This window comes from Excalfactoria chinensis, chromosome 3 (assembly GCF_039878825.1).
Source record: "Excalfactoria chinensis isolate bCotChi1 chromosome 3, bCotChi1.hap2, whole genome shotgun sequence".
Lineage (NCBI taxonomy): Eukaryota > Metazoa > Chordata > Aves > Galliformes > Phasianidae > Excalfactoria > Excalfactoria chinensis.
This window is the reverse complement of record NC_092827.1, coordinates 36,496,128-36,512,719: the sequence shown is the minus strand read 5'-3', so window position 1 is coordinate 36,512,719 and position 16,592 is coordinate 36,496,128. Positions and strand designations below refer to the sequence as shown.

The 16,592-nt window shown below is 36.0% G+C and overlaps 1 protein-coding gene across 3 annotated transcripts in view; it reads left to right on the top strand.

The window, feature by feature from the left end:
- MMS22L (MMS22 like, DNA repair protein) overlaps positions 1-16,592 on the top strand; it is an 86,280-nt gene that overhangs the window by 1,560 nt on the left and 68,128 nt on the right. For all 3 annotated transcript variants that reach the window (XM_072333617.1, XM_072333618.1, XM_072333619.1), the window contains exons 2-9: positions 178-370; positions 2,373-2,498; positions 5,567-5,619; positions 7,254-7,341; positions 7,432-7,609; positions 8,644-8,734; positions 10,872-11,002; positions 15,409-15,522. In XM_072333617.1, coding sequence (XP_072189718.1) covers positions 183-370; positions 2,373-2,498; positions 5,567-5,619; positions 7,254-7,341; positions 7,432-7,609; positions 8,644-8,734; positions 10,872-11,002; positions 15,409-15,522 — 969 coding nt within the window. In that variant the 5' untranslated portion in view covers positions 178-182. The remainder of the gene's footprint in view (positions 1-177; positions 371-2,372; positions 2,499-5,566; positions 5,620-7,253; positions 7,342-7,431; positions 7,610-8,643; positions 8,735-10,871; positions 11,003-15,408; positions 15,523-16,592) is intronic.

Here is a 16,592-nt window from a genome sequence, read left to right as displayed (position 1 = left end):
CAAGGAATGGGACCGTGATTTCCTTTTTAGTGGTGTCTCTCAACTTGGTGTTGCAGTTAAGCTGATATTGTCTTCATTTGAGCTGCTGGATTATGAAGCGCTGTAGCAATGAAAAAACTTTTTGAAGAAGTGCTGAGGTTTTTCATTTTAATTCTTAATTATCTGATTATTTTCTAGGTTAGATGGAAACAGTGGACGATGACTTTACGGATTCCTTCAGCTCTCCACTTCTCAGTGACAGCCTGCAGATGGCAATGGAGGTGGAGAATGAGAAGTCAAATCCACCTTGTTTTTCCTGCATTTTTGACAACCAAAATGGAGGGAGAAGTTTCTCTGCAGAATCTTACTTGGCGAGTGGGTCTCTTAAGAGGTATGTTGGTGTGTTTGTTGTTTTGGGTTTGTTTTTTGTTTTTGTTTTTCTTTAGAGTTTCAAATATGTCTTTTTAAGATGTTCTTTCCACTATTGCTTTGTACCTCAAAATGCTGACGTTTCCAAATGAGGTTTTTCTTCAGCTTTTATGATCCTGAGATCAGCTTTGTGGTCTACCAGACAAGGGAAGACAATTCTGATGAGAATTCTCCTTTGATCTGAGTTCTGGGTCCAGCTTCTTGCTCTGCGAGCTGATTTGGAGATATAGCGAAGGACTCTACACAGACTTGTCTTCAAGAGTTTTAACAAGACTCTTCAAAATTGGTCTGTGTAACAACATCTGAAACCCCTTAAATTTGGGGGGAAACTGTTGCATTGCTTTTTTCCACCTTAATGCTCTCCTAAATGCTGTCCCTTTTGTTCTTCATGTGACAGAAGCAAATCTGCTTTGCCCAGCTTTCCAAAGCCTCTGATAGGGTCCTCTATAGCTTTAATTCCATCTTTTTCAGAGCTCTACCTTTGTATTCCTTCTGGATTTCAGGTTCACAGAATTGTAGGGGCTGGAAGGGACCTCTAGAGATCATCGAGTCCAACCCCCATTCAGAAGTCATGTACATAATAAGTTTTATTTTATGTGATATTCTAAGACATTGCTTTAATTAACACCTTCTCTCTCTTTGTGATCTACCTTCAGTTTTCTGCTATATGCTGATCCTGCAGGGATTGTGTTGCTTTTCATACAAGCATAATTTTTCTTTCTTACTTCCTTTATACTTCTTAACCCACTTGCTTTTGTGTTTTACTTTCATAGTTTTTTTTTTTAACCTGGACTTCCGTGAGCTTTTCAGTAAATCCTTTAACAGGATTAAAACCCCTGCCTCCCCCAATCCTTACCTTAATACCCTTGTTTTTATTGGATCAGAGTACGTTCATTTACACTGATATTAAGTATGTGAGTGTGAGAACCTGAGTCTTTGTGAATGTATTAGTAGTAGATTCCACAGTGACTGCATGCATTCCATGACAGAAACAATTTCACATGAAAACTCACTCAGGGGCTTGTACAGGTTCACCAAGTCACTGTAGTTGTGATAATTCTATTTTGTCCTTTACTCGCCTCATCTACTTGGATTGTAAACTACTGAAAAAGCTTGCATGTGAGAGACTCCTCTGTCTTCATTACCTAGATCAGGTCTAACTTGATTTAATTGCTGCAGGCTTCAAAACCGAACGATGTTTAGACAGTTACCAAGTGAGCTACAGATGTTGTGGGAGACTGAGTCAATTATTCAACAGATGCTCTTTTTGTCTGTGATTGGGAACTGTACTGGGAATAGTGCATAGTTCAAGCACAAAATAAATTTGGTTATAATGTAATGAGAACCAAGTGTTTGCCCAGAATACTTACTTTGTTTTTAAAATAGACATATTTCTTAAATACTAGGCAATTCTGTTGAACTTCCATAAAATAATTCAAGGGAAAATTCTAAAATAGTTGTTTGTTTTTTTAAATCTTTATTGGCTTTATTGTACAATTTGCTGTAGTTTTTACGCAGTCTTGAAGTGCACCAGTGAAACATTTTTATATTTACACAATTGGTCTATTGAGAACATATTTCAGGAAAAATGTATACCTTGTAGCTGGTTATTAGTCCTGAGACAGATTTGAAGCATAAGCTTACGGTGATGTGTGTGTTTTCTAATGTCCTGGTGTCTTTCATTACAGACAGTTTGTATGTTATGCCTCAGGTTGGCCCTCTGTAAGGTGTTAATTTTCCTTTATTTCTAAAATGGTCTAGCTACAGGGCACAGTACATGTACAGTGTTGAAGCTAAAACTTGTCATATTTTATATACTATATTGCTATAAAAGGTATAACAGTCTCTTGAGAGCGCTACTACACCTTCCTATCTATACTATAGGTACTGCTGTTACATTTATAATAATCATTGCTTTAGATTTATTTACTTTATTACTGAGGAACACTGGATCTGTCTTACAGGGTTTTGCTGAGACTGGATCCTTCTCCAAATGACTATGAAGAAGATGCAGTAGAAATGTTTGGCTTTCAGTGGGTTACTGAATCTGCATTAGTTGAGTCCTGTGGACTTCTCTTTGGATTACTTAGGTACGATGTTAGTGCATTTTATGATTACTCCAATTCTATAGTTATACCGATTTATTCTAAGAATGAAACAAACTTCAAGTTTTTGATAGTAAAATCACAATAGAATGTGGGCCCTATAATGCATCTAAAAAGACTATACTGTGTAACTCTGTGGTAAGTGATGAATAAGACATAGATGGAGTTATGGAAGATGTAAATTTTGTGTCAGATAATTGTAGAATTACATGACTACTGTTAATAAGTTTCTAAGCAGTGTGGAGTGCATCTTATCTGTCAGTCTTTACCTGGTGACAGCTTCATATTATGATGGTGTTATGGTCTATTTAGAAGACTCTAGCTTAGTGGTTAGCAACCCGGACACTGTGGCAAGGGAGTTAGAGCTAGATGATCTTTAAGATTCCTTTAACCCAAGCCATTCTGTGGTTCAACAGTATGTGTAAACTGTGTAAGCTTTCCTTGAATAAGATTTTACTACCCATATAATTAAAGTTATCTATTGAAGATTTAAAGTCCTTTTTTTAGTGCAAGAAAAAAAGTGGAGGTTATGAGTTAAATATCTTAAATATTCCATGCAACACCTTCAGTTGTTAGGATTAGAGTAACTTCAGCAATTTCTTTGGATACGGTTACAAAGTGTTTGATTCATTCCATGTAGGTATTTAGATTGGCAAATACACAGATCACCAATAATCATCTTTGCCTCCTGATAATCCTTATGATATGCTGCACACAAAGAGGATGGATGGAAGAGGCTTTTCTGTGATTCTACAAATGTGTGATTTATTCCACTATTCCCTTAGACTGTAGTGGATCCTTTCACCCATTCAGAGCATGGCCAAGGGCATCACGTGAAATGTCATTAATGAAGTCTGGCTATTAAAACATGATGGTGTAGATGACAGGAGGTGTATTAATTAGTTTTACTCATTTGGCACAAGATTCTTCTTCACCATGGTTTAAAAAATGTATAATGAAGCAGCTAGGATAATTTAGTTATAACTAACACCAAGTCCCATTTTGCATCCACTCTGATCTGTGCAGTAACTGTTTGTTGCCTTAATGTCTCTTTGCAGGGAGATAGGGATGTAGTTAATCTCTTGAATGAAATATTTTTTTCTTTGCAATATAAACCCCTTTGTAGTTACATTTGAATTGTAATAGAGATTAATGTCAAAAAAAAAAAAAAAAGCCAATAAAATATACTATGTCTTAATTTATTCAAGCTGTACATGTTTTAAAAGGTTGGTAGCAGTAATGGATTTCAGCTAACTCTTTGCTATAAGAATTTGGTTGCTAAGTTGTCTTTTGATGTGACAAGTCTCTCTGCAAAGATCTTCTATCTTTCAGTTCATTTTTTTTTTCACTTATAAAATGGTATGCTTTCATTTATAGACCATTTGACAACTGAAAGTAGGAAAGCTCTGTTTTCCAATGTAGTGATGGTACATGGAAGATACAAGTTATGCTGATTCTTGAAAACATGGTGGCTGTGAACAGTTCAACAGCGCAGATAATATTGGTATTAAAATCCATGCTAGTGGCAACTCAGTAATTTTTTCTTAAGTGTCCACAATATTGAGGATTGCTACTTAATGTTTTTATAAAATTAATACATAATTATGTAATAGAGCATAACTACAAGTTAAAAACAGTAATTGCACAGTGGAAAGAACTTCTACCTGTGATTTTTTTCATGTGACTGAAGATGTGAGTCAGAAGATTAGCAGCTAATGAGCGCCAATCTTGGAGATACAGATGCAAAGTGGAATTAGAATTTCTTATTTAAGTTGTGACATCTTTCTTATACTTGTCATGCCCCACTTGTGATTTTCCTTTTTGAACTCACTGTAATCCTTCATCTCTCAACTTAGTAGAATCTTTTTTTCTATTTACTTCTGAGTGTTTTTAACCTTCAATCTCCAAAACCTTTTCTTAAAGTCTTCCAGCTTTAGATTTCTTTTTTACATGATTGAAATAACTGAACAGTTCACACAGAAATTCAGCTTTGATTCTTTCAGCTACTAAGGTGTTTTTTATGTCTTAGGTTGTTTTATACAAGCAAGGAAGAGCTAAGGGGGGTAATTTTAATGTGTGTCAGCCTGTTTATATGCAGGTTACAACCTAATTTTTTGGGGCCTTGTGACCACTCACTAACATTTCCACAAAGTTTAGTTCTCAAGGACATTTGGTCTGCATTGGATTCAGTTCTGCTATTCTTGAATCTCTCAGTAGTTGCAGCTTTGACTGTGTAAGAAATGGGTCAGACAACTCCATTCTCAATTTATGCAACATTTTCTTTTGCAGTCTGTCTTATGCTTTTTTCCTTTTTCTGTGTTGGGTTTAGTACTATGTTATCTCTCTGGAGACAGTATTGAAGACCACTTGAAAATAACAGTAAATAACAGTTGCTGTGGAATATGACGGAGTACTTATCTACTTACCTACCTTTTTTTCCTTATTTTCATTTGCTGTAATATTTAGTAGTGACTTCTTCAAAAATGTGCTCTTTCCACCCTCCAAAACTGAACTGAGTTTTTTAATTTTTCTAGGCAGACTCTGCTGTAACTGTTTCTATTAATCCTTTGTAGTTAAGCAGTAGATCACTCTGGGAAGGAAGAAGGAAAAACTGCTTGCGGAATTTCATAGTGCTTGTGCACATGTGCTTTAATTTAGTGTACATTGAATGTTTGCCACGGGGACTAACTTTCAGGTTTATCCTGTGATCAAATATAAAGCTGAATGATATTTACAAGGAAAGGCTTTAAGATTTTTTCTTTGTGTATTTTTGTTTGTTTCCTTTTTCCTACTATTTGGCTAATTTTTATTTGTTGTTACTGTATGTAATGTTTTTAAGAAGAAGTAAAAACTCTGTCCACTGTCATTCCTGCGCATTTAGATGTGTTTGTGGTGGTCTTTCATTAATACCATCTCTCAGGTTATATTTGTGTAAGTTTTTCAGAATTACAAAGCAAGGAATACGTCACCGTTCTATTTAAAACCTTGCTAAAATGTAGTCAGATAACTTCAAACTATATAAATATAGTGAACCTTTGTATCCTTTTAATTAGGCAACAAATATACAAACTGGAAGACCTAATAGAAACGAATTCGTCTGACTTTGGTAAGTTGAACACATTTCATTTGAAGCGGGGGTAAATATCTGACTGCCTTCTCATTATAGAACTGTATTATCATGTTTGTGTTTCAGTTATTGACTGAGGACTCACAGAGTGCCACAGAGCAACACATAAGCAACATAAATTGCAGTGTACAAGTGTAGACAACCAAGTGATATACAGTGGTGTGAAAATGGATACTTGACATAACAATGTGGAAATGGTGCGAGTCATTTGGAACCAGGTCTGCCTGTTGAGAAAGGCCAATCTTGACCTCACTGACTGTAGCAGGGAATTTTGTATTAATTTGGCTTGAGCTAAGATGTCATTCCTATGTTAGGATTTAGCAAAACTATTAACATATTTAATCAGAAATTGAAACTTACATCAGAAAAATACTAGTAACTATTTTAGTTATAGAGGTAGTGGTTTGAGACTTCTTCCAGTGTTCTTTTGGCTTACATTTTACAAAGTTAGAACATTTTAAAACCTTAGTTTAGAGTAGTTTACAGACTCTTAATGTTATTTACAAATTTATCTTGGCAGTAGAGTTGATGAAATGGGTTTGCTACAAAGCACTTTGTTTGAATTAAATACAAAGACATCAGTTGCAGTATGTTTCAGAAAGATTATTGCAGCCTTGGGCTTATTCTAAGTTTCAAGGCTAAATTATGTAGGAAGTTGCAAAGTTTAGTAATTACTCAGAAATACACTGTCTACAGTATCTTCTCAGTGCAGATGCTGAGAATACCAAGGTGACTGTCCTTCCCTGGACAGTGCAAAATGTGGCAGTTTTTACTGTGCTTATTCTCTAGTACTTTACACTTTTCACTGGAGTCTGCTCAAACCCATTTGCTGTTCCCATCTGTTATGCTCTTGCCAATGATCACCTCATCCTTAATCAGGCACAGTGTTGCAGGCTGACTGAATGCTAGGCATTAGGGTATACGTATTATTAGATATTTAAATGACTTCATTTAACTTAGCATGCAATAAGTTTTATTTTTCTCTAAGCAGAAAGCTACAAAACAAGATGTGGGGAAAGAGGGAGAAAAGGAAGACAAAGTATGACACAGACACAATAACTAGATAAAAGTATACTGAGCTGCAAGTGACAGGCGGGATGCATGCTATGAATGAAAGACTCTTAGCTTTGTACATCTTAAGGCTCTGTTCATCATGGGATGCTTCTCAGAAAGAGAAGTTACAAAGTTAGTTTCTAAATAAGTTCTTCTGCTTATGAGCTTCCCCAAGCGAAAAAGATGCTGTTGAATTGCTTGACACTTTTTTGAAGGTCTTTTGGAAGCAGATATGGAGCAGGGCTGTAAGGCTGAGTGATTTTGTCTGCCATTAATTGCTTATCTCTGCCACCTATCCTGAGGGATTGTATGTGATTTTTTTTCTTTATATTTAGGGTATGTGCCTGTGATGATAAGATAAAGAATGGATCACGCTGGCAAGATTGCATTTGGCAAGATGGCGTTTGGAAGTGGCTATTTGTTACCAGACAATTACCAATTTGACTTCAGAAAAGAGAGTGGCATTTCAGTGGTCTAGTTTCATTACTGTAGAGAATGCATGATATGTGTGTCGCAGTGTGAGCACATCTGCTTTAAGCTATTGATCTCTTTTACTTTAGGCCAAGCTGCCAACTTGCACTCAGAAGCAGCGAGCATCAGACGTCTGTGTATAGACTTCTTGCATTATGTGAAAGTTTTCATCTTCAGGTGAGACTTGTGCACTACTTACTTATGTACTAAGCTTTGTGTAGCTGTTCCTTATCCATGTTCTCACTGTATGCCTGTGTGTTTATTCAGGTATCTGGAACCACCTAAAATGGAAAATGATGGAGTACTCCACCCATACGAGGAATTAGAAGGGCAGTTCCCGTCAATGTTGGTGGAAGAGCTTCATTCTTTGACCCTGCACACTGGTCATCTTCGTGATCTCCCTAGTAGTGTCCTGGCAGCATTTACCATTCAACATCAAGCAAAGGTTGATTGCTCTTATATTTGTAAATTTCTTTTTTAAGAGTACGCATTCAGTTTTGATGAATTTTGTCTGAATGGGAAGTAATTTTTCTTCAGAATGTTACTGAAAGTGATTTTTATTTTCTTCATTTTTCACATTATAAAATCAGTGCCATTCCATTCTTGGCCATCACAGCTAACGAGCTTTGGATTTTATGTTGTTTTTTTTTCAATTTATTTTTGCTTTATAGCTTTTAGAATTCTTCCTGAAATATACAATTAATAATAATATAGGTAAATAAGTAGGCTTGAATCAGTGTAGCATATTTAAAAAATACCTTCATAATGCCTAGAATTTCTGAGCTTCCAGCAGGAGGGGCACTTTTAAGAAAATATGATCTGAAGCATAGTTTAAAATAGGAAATGATCATGCATATTAAGAAGAAAAGTGCAGGCATGGGAGTAGCACAGTATTAAACACATGTGAAATACACACCTCTAAGATTTATGTGTGCGTGTATGTTTATAGTAACTAATGATTTGAGAAGAAAATTTCAATAATTTCAAACTTTGGATTGCATAAACTCATATCTGGAGGGGAATGATCCACCAAGAAGCAACACTGTGAATCTTTCTGTTTGCTTCGCTTGTCAGTAGGACTTCTGATGAAAGAAACAGCAATTTGCAGTAATCTTTAAAGAAGAGAATAGTGAAATTTTGGAATTACTTTAAAAGCATACTTTATTTTAGCAGCCTTTGTGCTACTTAATATTTTACTTGAGAAGTATTGAGACATTGTGTTTAAATTATGGTTTAGATCATATGAAATACTTCACAGACATTCTCTACAGATAAGATTAATTGTCATGAAGGCGTTTGTTTTGTTCTTTTCCCTTTGACTGAATGATTTGTGTGTATGTGTAGTTTGTTTGTTCATATGTATCAATAATGTTCATTGCAGACAAAATATATGCCCATTTTCATTAAGTCTTAATGCAACATCCAGAATTCACTAAAAAACCATTGCGAGTAAATAAATTTGTGTATTTGTAATCGCAGATCTTTCCACCGTCATGGCACTTACTACATCTCCATTTGGATATCCATTGGCTAGTGCTAGAAATTCTTCATGTACTAAGTGAAAAAATGAGTAAGTATGCGGGGCTTTTTTTTTTTTTTTTTAACTTGTATATGTTGTTATTTTTATTTCTTATCTTAATTCATTTGGAATAATTTATTATTTTCAGTAGTTTCTGAGCATAGCTCTATTTGATCGTCTAAATTGAAATTTGGTGAAGACAGTTTTTCCTTTTCAAATCTTATGAAACACTTTATGAAAAACTTGTGTGCCTCCGGTGGCGCAGTGATACAATTGCTGCTTGCAACACCAGAGGCCCGGGTTCGAATCCCCCCTGTGGCGCAAGTGGCAGAAATGCTGCTCTGCTACACAGAAAGGCTCGAATCCCGGGAGTTGGACTCGATGATCTCTAAGGTCCCTTCCAACTCGCACGATACTATGATACTATGATGATACTTTGGTCTGTGCATCTTTATTTCATTATGCGACAAGTCTATGTGATTAAACTTTCCTTCGTATAGCTCAGATGGAACAAAATAGTATTTGGAGCTTATTTTTTTGATCAAAATTTATAGTTTGTTTTCAGCTATTGCTTGCAGTGTACTTGATGTCAAGGCACCTTTTGACATTGCAAATAAAAATCCATTTTGCAGAGATTTATAATGTATAACAATGAACAGTAAACAGACGTGTGAAATGTTTCAAAAAATGGATTGGAACGAAGAATCCAGAGTAGAGAATCCATATTGCTAACCATATATTACACTAAGAAGATACTGGGCAAAGGTAGAGGCCTTTAAAGGTCTTTGTTTAAAAGCAAAACCATCAGCCAACCTAATAATAATAATCTTAGTGGCTTTTAAAAGAGGAAAAAGGTTGGTAAGATATTAATAGAAACTAAAGTCATAGGATGTAGTCATAAAACATTCAGGTGGCTGAAGAAAAATTGTTAAAATAAAGAACAGGATATTACGATTTTCTTTGTGAAAATTATGTATATTATAGATCATTTCCATGCTAGCAAAGCTACAAAAACGTGTTTTCTCCTATATGCAGTCCCACTACAACAAAAACTTCCTCATTATATAAATTATCTAGAAGTTCCATACAAGAATTGCAATAGTTGGAGTAACACCAAAGTGTAGAGAGCCTGCTCTGTGTGTTTGGGCAAAGTAATGATATAAAACCTGAACACTTGGATTAGCTTTTTTCTGCTTTGAGTACAGTCACAACATGGCTTTCCTGCATCTTTGTCATTTCTCCATGCTCGAATTTCTGGATAATTCATGGGTTGGCTATTCTATAAACTTATAAGTTTATCTCATGACTGATTGGGATAATCAGTTTTTTCCTTTTCTGGGAGGCTTTTGGAGAAGGGATGGGCAGACTGCTGCAGGGCATGTCTCTCCCAGAATTCTATATTTAATTATAGGTAAAATTCAGAGTAATAATATAGTAATTTCTGTAACGGAAAGCTCATGCTTTTTTAACAACAAAATTCACTGGTCAAGGTGTGTCTGCGTGTATTATTCTGTCTTGTATTCTGTGTGCCTTGCTGAATTCTTTTGGTTCTCATTTTGTTTTGTATGGTATGCTGAATGGAAACTTCACACCAATGGCAAGGTATTGGATGCAGGGTTTCACCCTGCATTTTCAAGAATAAGATACGTACTCATTCTGTATATCTTCTGTTCCACTGATGTCAAGGGAATTGTACTCTTGGAAGGCTTGTAAGATAAAATCTTACTGCCTCTTAACTTTACCATTTTATCTCTGTTAATGTCTACAAATGCTCAAGTTGGAATATGATCATGTCAGCTTTTTACATCAACACGTCCTAAAGGAAGTGTTAGACCTCTCTAGAATTGTTTGTCATCAACTTGTATATCTGCAAAACATGTCATGTTTTTAGAACATGAGCACTGGCATGTAACAAAGGGGAACCTGCAGGTAAATAAACCCTAATTTCCCTGAAAAGCTATGCCAATAAAAGGCTGAAAATGTCAAAGCTTTTGACTATCAACTGGAATAATTTTAGACTTGAGTGTAATGAAGAATCTAGCTTGAATTTATAATGGACAGGCATTTCTAGATGAGTTGGTAAATTATGTACAACTTAGCAAACCAATTCTAAGATATATCAGTTAGGAAACAAAAGTCCTTTCTAGACTAAATAGATCTAATTTGTTCTTTCTTTTTTTTCTTTTAGGGCAAGTTGTATATGCTAACCATTTCATAAATCTAACTGGGGAGAATTTAACCAATATCAGTTTATTTGAAACGCACTGTGAAAATCTCGTGTCCGATTTAATAAGCTTGTCCATCCAGAAGTACAACAAGGTAACTTATTTCCTTTATATAGAATACGGACACTTATATGTTTCCCAACAGAAACATCTGAATTAGATATTGTAGCAATGCACGGATGACTTCTTACTGCTACTTTTTAAATGTTACATATGACTTAATATCTCCATGTTTTAAAGAGTGTTATTTGTTAAGAGCTCAAATTGTGTTATATTTATTCATGACCATCTGGCAGTTGAATGAGAGAGAAGTATTGAAATGCACTGTGTACGGAGCAGAAGTGAGTGCCACATTTCATAAGTTCAGTGTTCCAGGTTCAATGCCAAACGTGGCACAGTCTAAAAGGTTTAGAGTTATACATTCAAAAAAATTATATATATATATATTTTCAAACTCTTTCAAAAGGAACAAGAAAAATAGCTGTAATCCTGGCAGTAAGCTAACTGGACACTTACAAAATGTCATAATACAGTTTGTTACAATGCTTCTGTTTCTACAACCTCATCTTTGTTTTACAGATCTTCTATGTTTGTCAAGGAAACATTTCATTCTCCAATTGCAGTGTTTTTCTGTTTCTCTTTCTTGCATTGAGGACTCAAGGCTACAAAGTTTCAATAGCATTAGCCAGTAAGAGAGCTGTGCAATCTTGTTGCCTTTGTGACACCTGCTTTGGATCAGTAGTTGTTGAATGCAGGACTGAATTGTATAATTCATGTTTTCGTGGTACAAAAACATGAAAAATTGAGTCCTCCTCCTTTCATAATGCTCTTTATGGAGTTGGGAGGAAAATGGCTATAGTTACATTTATAAATTGTTCTTTTGAACTGTCTCTCTTTCCAAAGTTTTCTTACCTTTTAGAATTAGTTTTGATTTATTATTATCAGATTATATTACAACCTCTTCCTCCATCAAAAAAAACAAATAAATGAGTGTAAATTTGTAAAGGAAAATTTGAGTAGTATCTGTTGGCTATTGTGCTTTATGGTAGCCTGTGAAATGTCAGATATTTAAAATGACAGATTGATCCTACTTCCACAGAGCCACATAACAGAGAAGATTGTTATACCACAATGGTTTCTTCAGCTCTACCTAGGCTTGGGCTGCATATTTTGAATTAGTTCTATTCAAGATTAATTTCTCAAGTGGAATTTGGACTTGAGCTGGTGCCTCCTCTAGTATGCATTTGGTTCTATAATATTCTTCAAAATTCTGACAGAGCAACCTTGGATATACGTACAGACTGGGGAACAAGAGGCTGGAGAGAAGGCCTGTGGAAAGGGATCTGGGGATTCTGGTTGCTGGCAAGTTAAATATGAGTCAGCAGTGTGCCTTGGCAGCCAGAGGGGCAAGCTGGAGGTCCATCAGGCCCAGCACTGCCATCTGGGTGAGGGAAGGGATTGTACCTCTCTGCTCTGTGCTCTGCAGCCTCACCTCGAGCACTGTGTGCAGGTTTGGGTGCCACAATTAGAAGAAAGACATGAGAGCTATTAGAGAGCATGCAAAAGAGGGTTATAAAGATGGTTTTTGAGGGAAGGATGTATGAGGGGTGACCGAGGTCCCTTAATTTGTTCAGCCCAGAGCTGAGGAGGCTGAGGGGAGGCCTCATGGCAGCCTGCAGCTTCTCACAGGGAGTGGAAGCACTGAGCTCTGCTCCTGTGATGGTGACAGGACCCAAGAGAATGGCATGGAGCTGTGTTGGGGAAGGGCAGGTTGGAGGCTAGGGAAAGGCCCAAGGGTGGGTGGTGGGCATGGAACAGGCTGCCCGTGGCAGGGGTCAAGGCCCCTCAGTGCTGGAGCTCAAGGAGCATCTGGACTGCTCTCAGATGTAGGATTTGAATTTTGAGTAGTCCTCAGTGGAGCCCAGAGTTGATACTTCCAGCTCAGGGTACTCTATGGAAACTGTTGAAAACACAAATGAGAGCCATAATGGACGACAGTGTCAGCTCACTAACATACCAATAAGCTTTGGAACAAGTGAAGCTCAACGTTTGTTAGTATTTTTGAAAGGATGGACATGAGCACTGATCTTTTATAATCATATTTTCAAATCTGTATCTTGAACTGCTATGATGTCAGGACGCTTGACATACTCAGCTCATTGTGCCCTGAGGTCCATTAGGAGGAGAAGTAATATCCCTGGAAGTCTATTCTGTTCTCAGCAGCACATCCTTGGTATCACACCTGTATTGTCCTGGGAATGAACCAGTTTGTTGTTATAGCTATTCCTACAAAGATACTGAACTTGCAAGACAAGGTGTAGACTATCCCTGAGCCAAACAGTGTCCCATTTATACTTTGTCTATCCGGTTTCTATAGAGTGTCTTGCTTTGGTAGTACTAGTCATACTCTATCTTGGTCAGACATAGCGCATCTTGCAAAAGAGGTCCTGCTAGCCTGTAGAAAAGCATGGTAGGTGCAAGTTTTTGCAACAACTGGTATTCATTATAAAATGCTTGGTAAGTTAGGTACCTAATATTTTCATAAAATTCCCATGTGTTAGAATGCATAATTTCTTTTCAAATGGACCTTTTGGCTGATGAATCAACCAGAGCACTTTTGAGGCTGCTTTGGTTTTGGGAATTTAGCAGTTAAATAATTAATTTTTGATAGACTCTAGTGGTCTAGCTGATGTTTATTCTCTAGACAATATTTGCCTAAGATTAATTCAGATTATTGAGGGATTCCCATAATAGATGTTTAGCTAGGAGCACGGAGAGACATATGCGCTGGAAGAACTCTTAAGTAGCAACTCTGGAATGTGAGCAGTGTAAGTATTTATAATATTTCAGTCTTGGCCTCATGTGGTTCTTAAATTGACACTAGAATCCATTCTGACAATTTCATAGGTTGAACAATATTCTTTAGAGAGAGGAAAGAAAATTGTCACATTAATGAATCTGAATTCTTATTTAAATTTAAGAGGTACAATATTTAAAACTATTTTGAAGTACTTTGGAGGTGAACGATAAATAAACATTCTGAATACTAATAGAATGTTATATGGGTTTGAAACAGAAGTTGAGACTATTGATAATATTCTTAGTCTGAATGTGTGGGTTTTAGTCATTCATTCTCACTTCTGTAACATCTCTATCACAGTGCTGCTACTGTTATTGGCATTGCATATTTTGATGTAATTTTTAATTTTCACTGTTAGGTTGCCAAACCTGAAATTAATTTAAGTACCACTGTCATACAAGAACAGTTCTAAATGAATGGATCAGAAAGAGCAAGAGGATATAAGAACCCAGGTTCAGCGTGTCTGATTTAGGTATCTAGGAATTAGTGGGCTGGTCATCCTGGCCTTGCTTTATTTGTCAGGAAAGTATAGCAGCAGTTTCTTCCTCCTGTGGTGAGTTAGATGAATAAGTTTCTCTGGGTGCCATTCCCCTCTTTAGAAGGATGTGGGCTTGTTATTCAACTTCAGTACTGATTGTTAAGCAGTAAACTGAGTGTAAGCTGATTTGTCGTACACTTTTCTTACAATGTTTCTGGCATTTTGTCCCTGCTGAAGGAATTGTGCTATTTAAGCCAAGTTTTGCTAACTGTTTTTACTACCTCTGAACAGCTCAGTAGATTCGTAAATCTTAAAACAGAGTAAGTAAAAGTTATGTCTGTACTATGATCATTTCATATACAGTGCTGCTAGGTCTTGAAAACATTGAATCGTAGGGAGAATCTTCACGCATTTAAGATTTTCGTTAGCTGTTTTGCTTATTTTGTTTCTCAATTCAGGGAAGGTAAAACTGAAAGATGAATCACAAGAAGAATACTTCGCATTTGAAATGCAGCAGAGTGAATTTTGTTAAATATGGAATAGTGATCAAATAACATACATGACTTGAAATATGCTGTTTTCTGCATATTAAAAGAATGCCTTGCAGTAAATTTACCGAAAAGCAGATTTTGTGAAATATTTTGGGAGCATTAACAGCCTCATACCAACAAAAACATATTCTATTAGCATTTATGCCTAGTCATTAAGGATTCTTCAGTTAAAAGTAGCAGCAATAATAGCTATTAAATCATTTGAAATCTTTTTCTTATCTTTCCAATTGCATCAAGGAAATATAATCATTTTTATCTTTTCCGTGCTGTCAGAAATGAATCAGTATTTATTGCAATTCCTTTTCATTTAGGCCTCAGGAACCCTATTTTCATTAGATTAAATAAAGCTTGTTAAGTTCCTTAGGAGGAACTTAAAAATAGTACAATCTATAATGTATGTAAAATTAGGAGACCGTCTTTTATTGTATGAAATATATGTTTTGGCAGTTAATGGAATGATATACTTTCTAGTCTATAACTGTAGCCATGTTATTTAAGTGCAGAAAATAAACAAACAAAACCAAATCAAACCCCACACCAAAACCAGAGGAAATAAGCAACTTCAGAAATTACACTTCTCTGAAAAAATGTACTGTGTGATTCTCTTTCAGGTAAGACCTTCTGAGGCTCTTACTAATCACCATTATCCCTGCAACTGCATTAAGGAATTGTGGGTTCTCCTTATTCAGCTGCTGGACTTCAGAAATAAAGGATCTCAAACAGGGGTAATGGAACAATGCTGTTACATATGCATGCATGTTACAAATGCAGTGCATTTGCCAAATGTTCCCAGACTACTGTGAATGCACTAGTTCACATATCTGATGATAAAACTAAGTTTCATTTTTCCTTGAGAACTGCATGCTCACAGTGATGCTTTAGGCCACATTCTTTAATGTGTATCAAGTTTATACATTTTGTAGTACGATGTTTCGGTATGACTTAAGATACTGTTAAGGAGTTCTTGTGCTAAGGAAAGCAAACAAACTGGACATTGTATAGTAGGACATAGTGAAAAAGAAAACATTTACCCACTTTTAGAAATCATTATTTTGCAATTTGTTTTATATCATATAACAATACATTGCTGGGTCCTAGAAAACGTAGAACAGTCAGATCAATGAACCATCTAGCCTGTGTTTCTGTCTTTGCTACCTATTCTTCAACTATCTGTAAATGAACAACCTGGTTTTTGATGGTTGTAATTGTAGTTTCACCCAGCTGAGGTGAGTAAAGTGTAAGTGCAAAGAAGTCCCAGAAAGCTTCCCTATAATTAGGGAAGATAAACACAGGCTGGGAGAGGGCATAATGTGCTATAGATGGGGATCTGAGCCAGCGAAAATCAATTTATCAGTGCTGGAAGAGGATGACTCATAATAAGTCATCTGAACCTCAGTTTACTGTCTTTGAGACTGATTCTCTTGCATCTACTACTGTCTTTCCCTTTGTTAGGTTAGTCTGTGGCTAAGAGTTTTTTAAAAGTCTGTTGTATGAAGTCTTAATTAAAGAACTTCCCTCTTTTGGAAGTTGATGGATTCAGTCTGTATGTTGTCATTCCAGTTGCTTGTAACTTTGTCTGTGATGTATTGTATCACATTCTTGTTTGTGACCAAGTATTTTAGTTTCATATTGATTTCTTCTAGTAAGAGCGTCCTAAGGTAGAGAAAGAGCATGTAAGATAGCTCTAGGCTTTCTCTGATAATAATTTCTTTAAATGATTGTCATGTTGCTTGTTTTCTATAAAAATGAAATAATCTTTACAACAGTATTGTAGAGAACATTAACACAGCCTTTA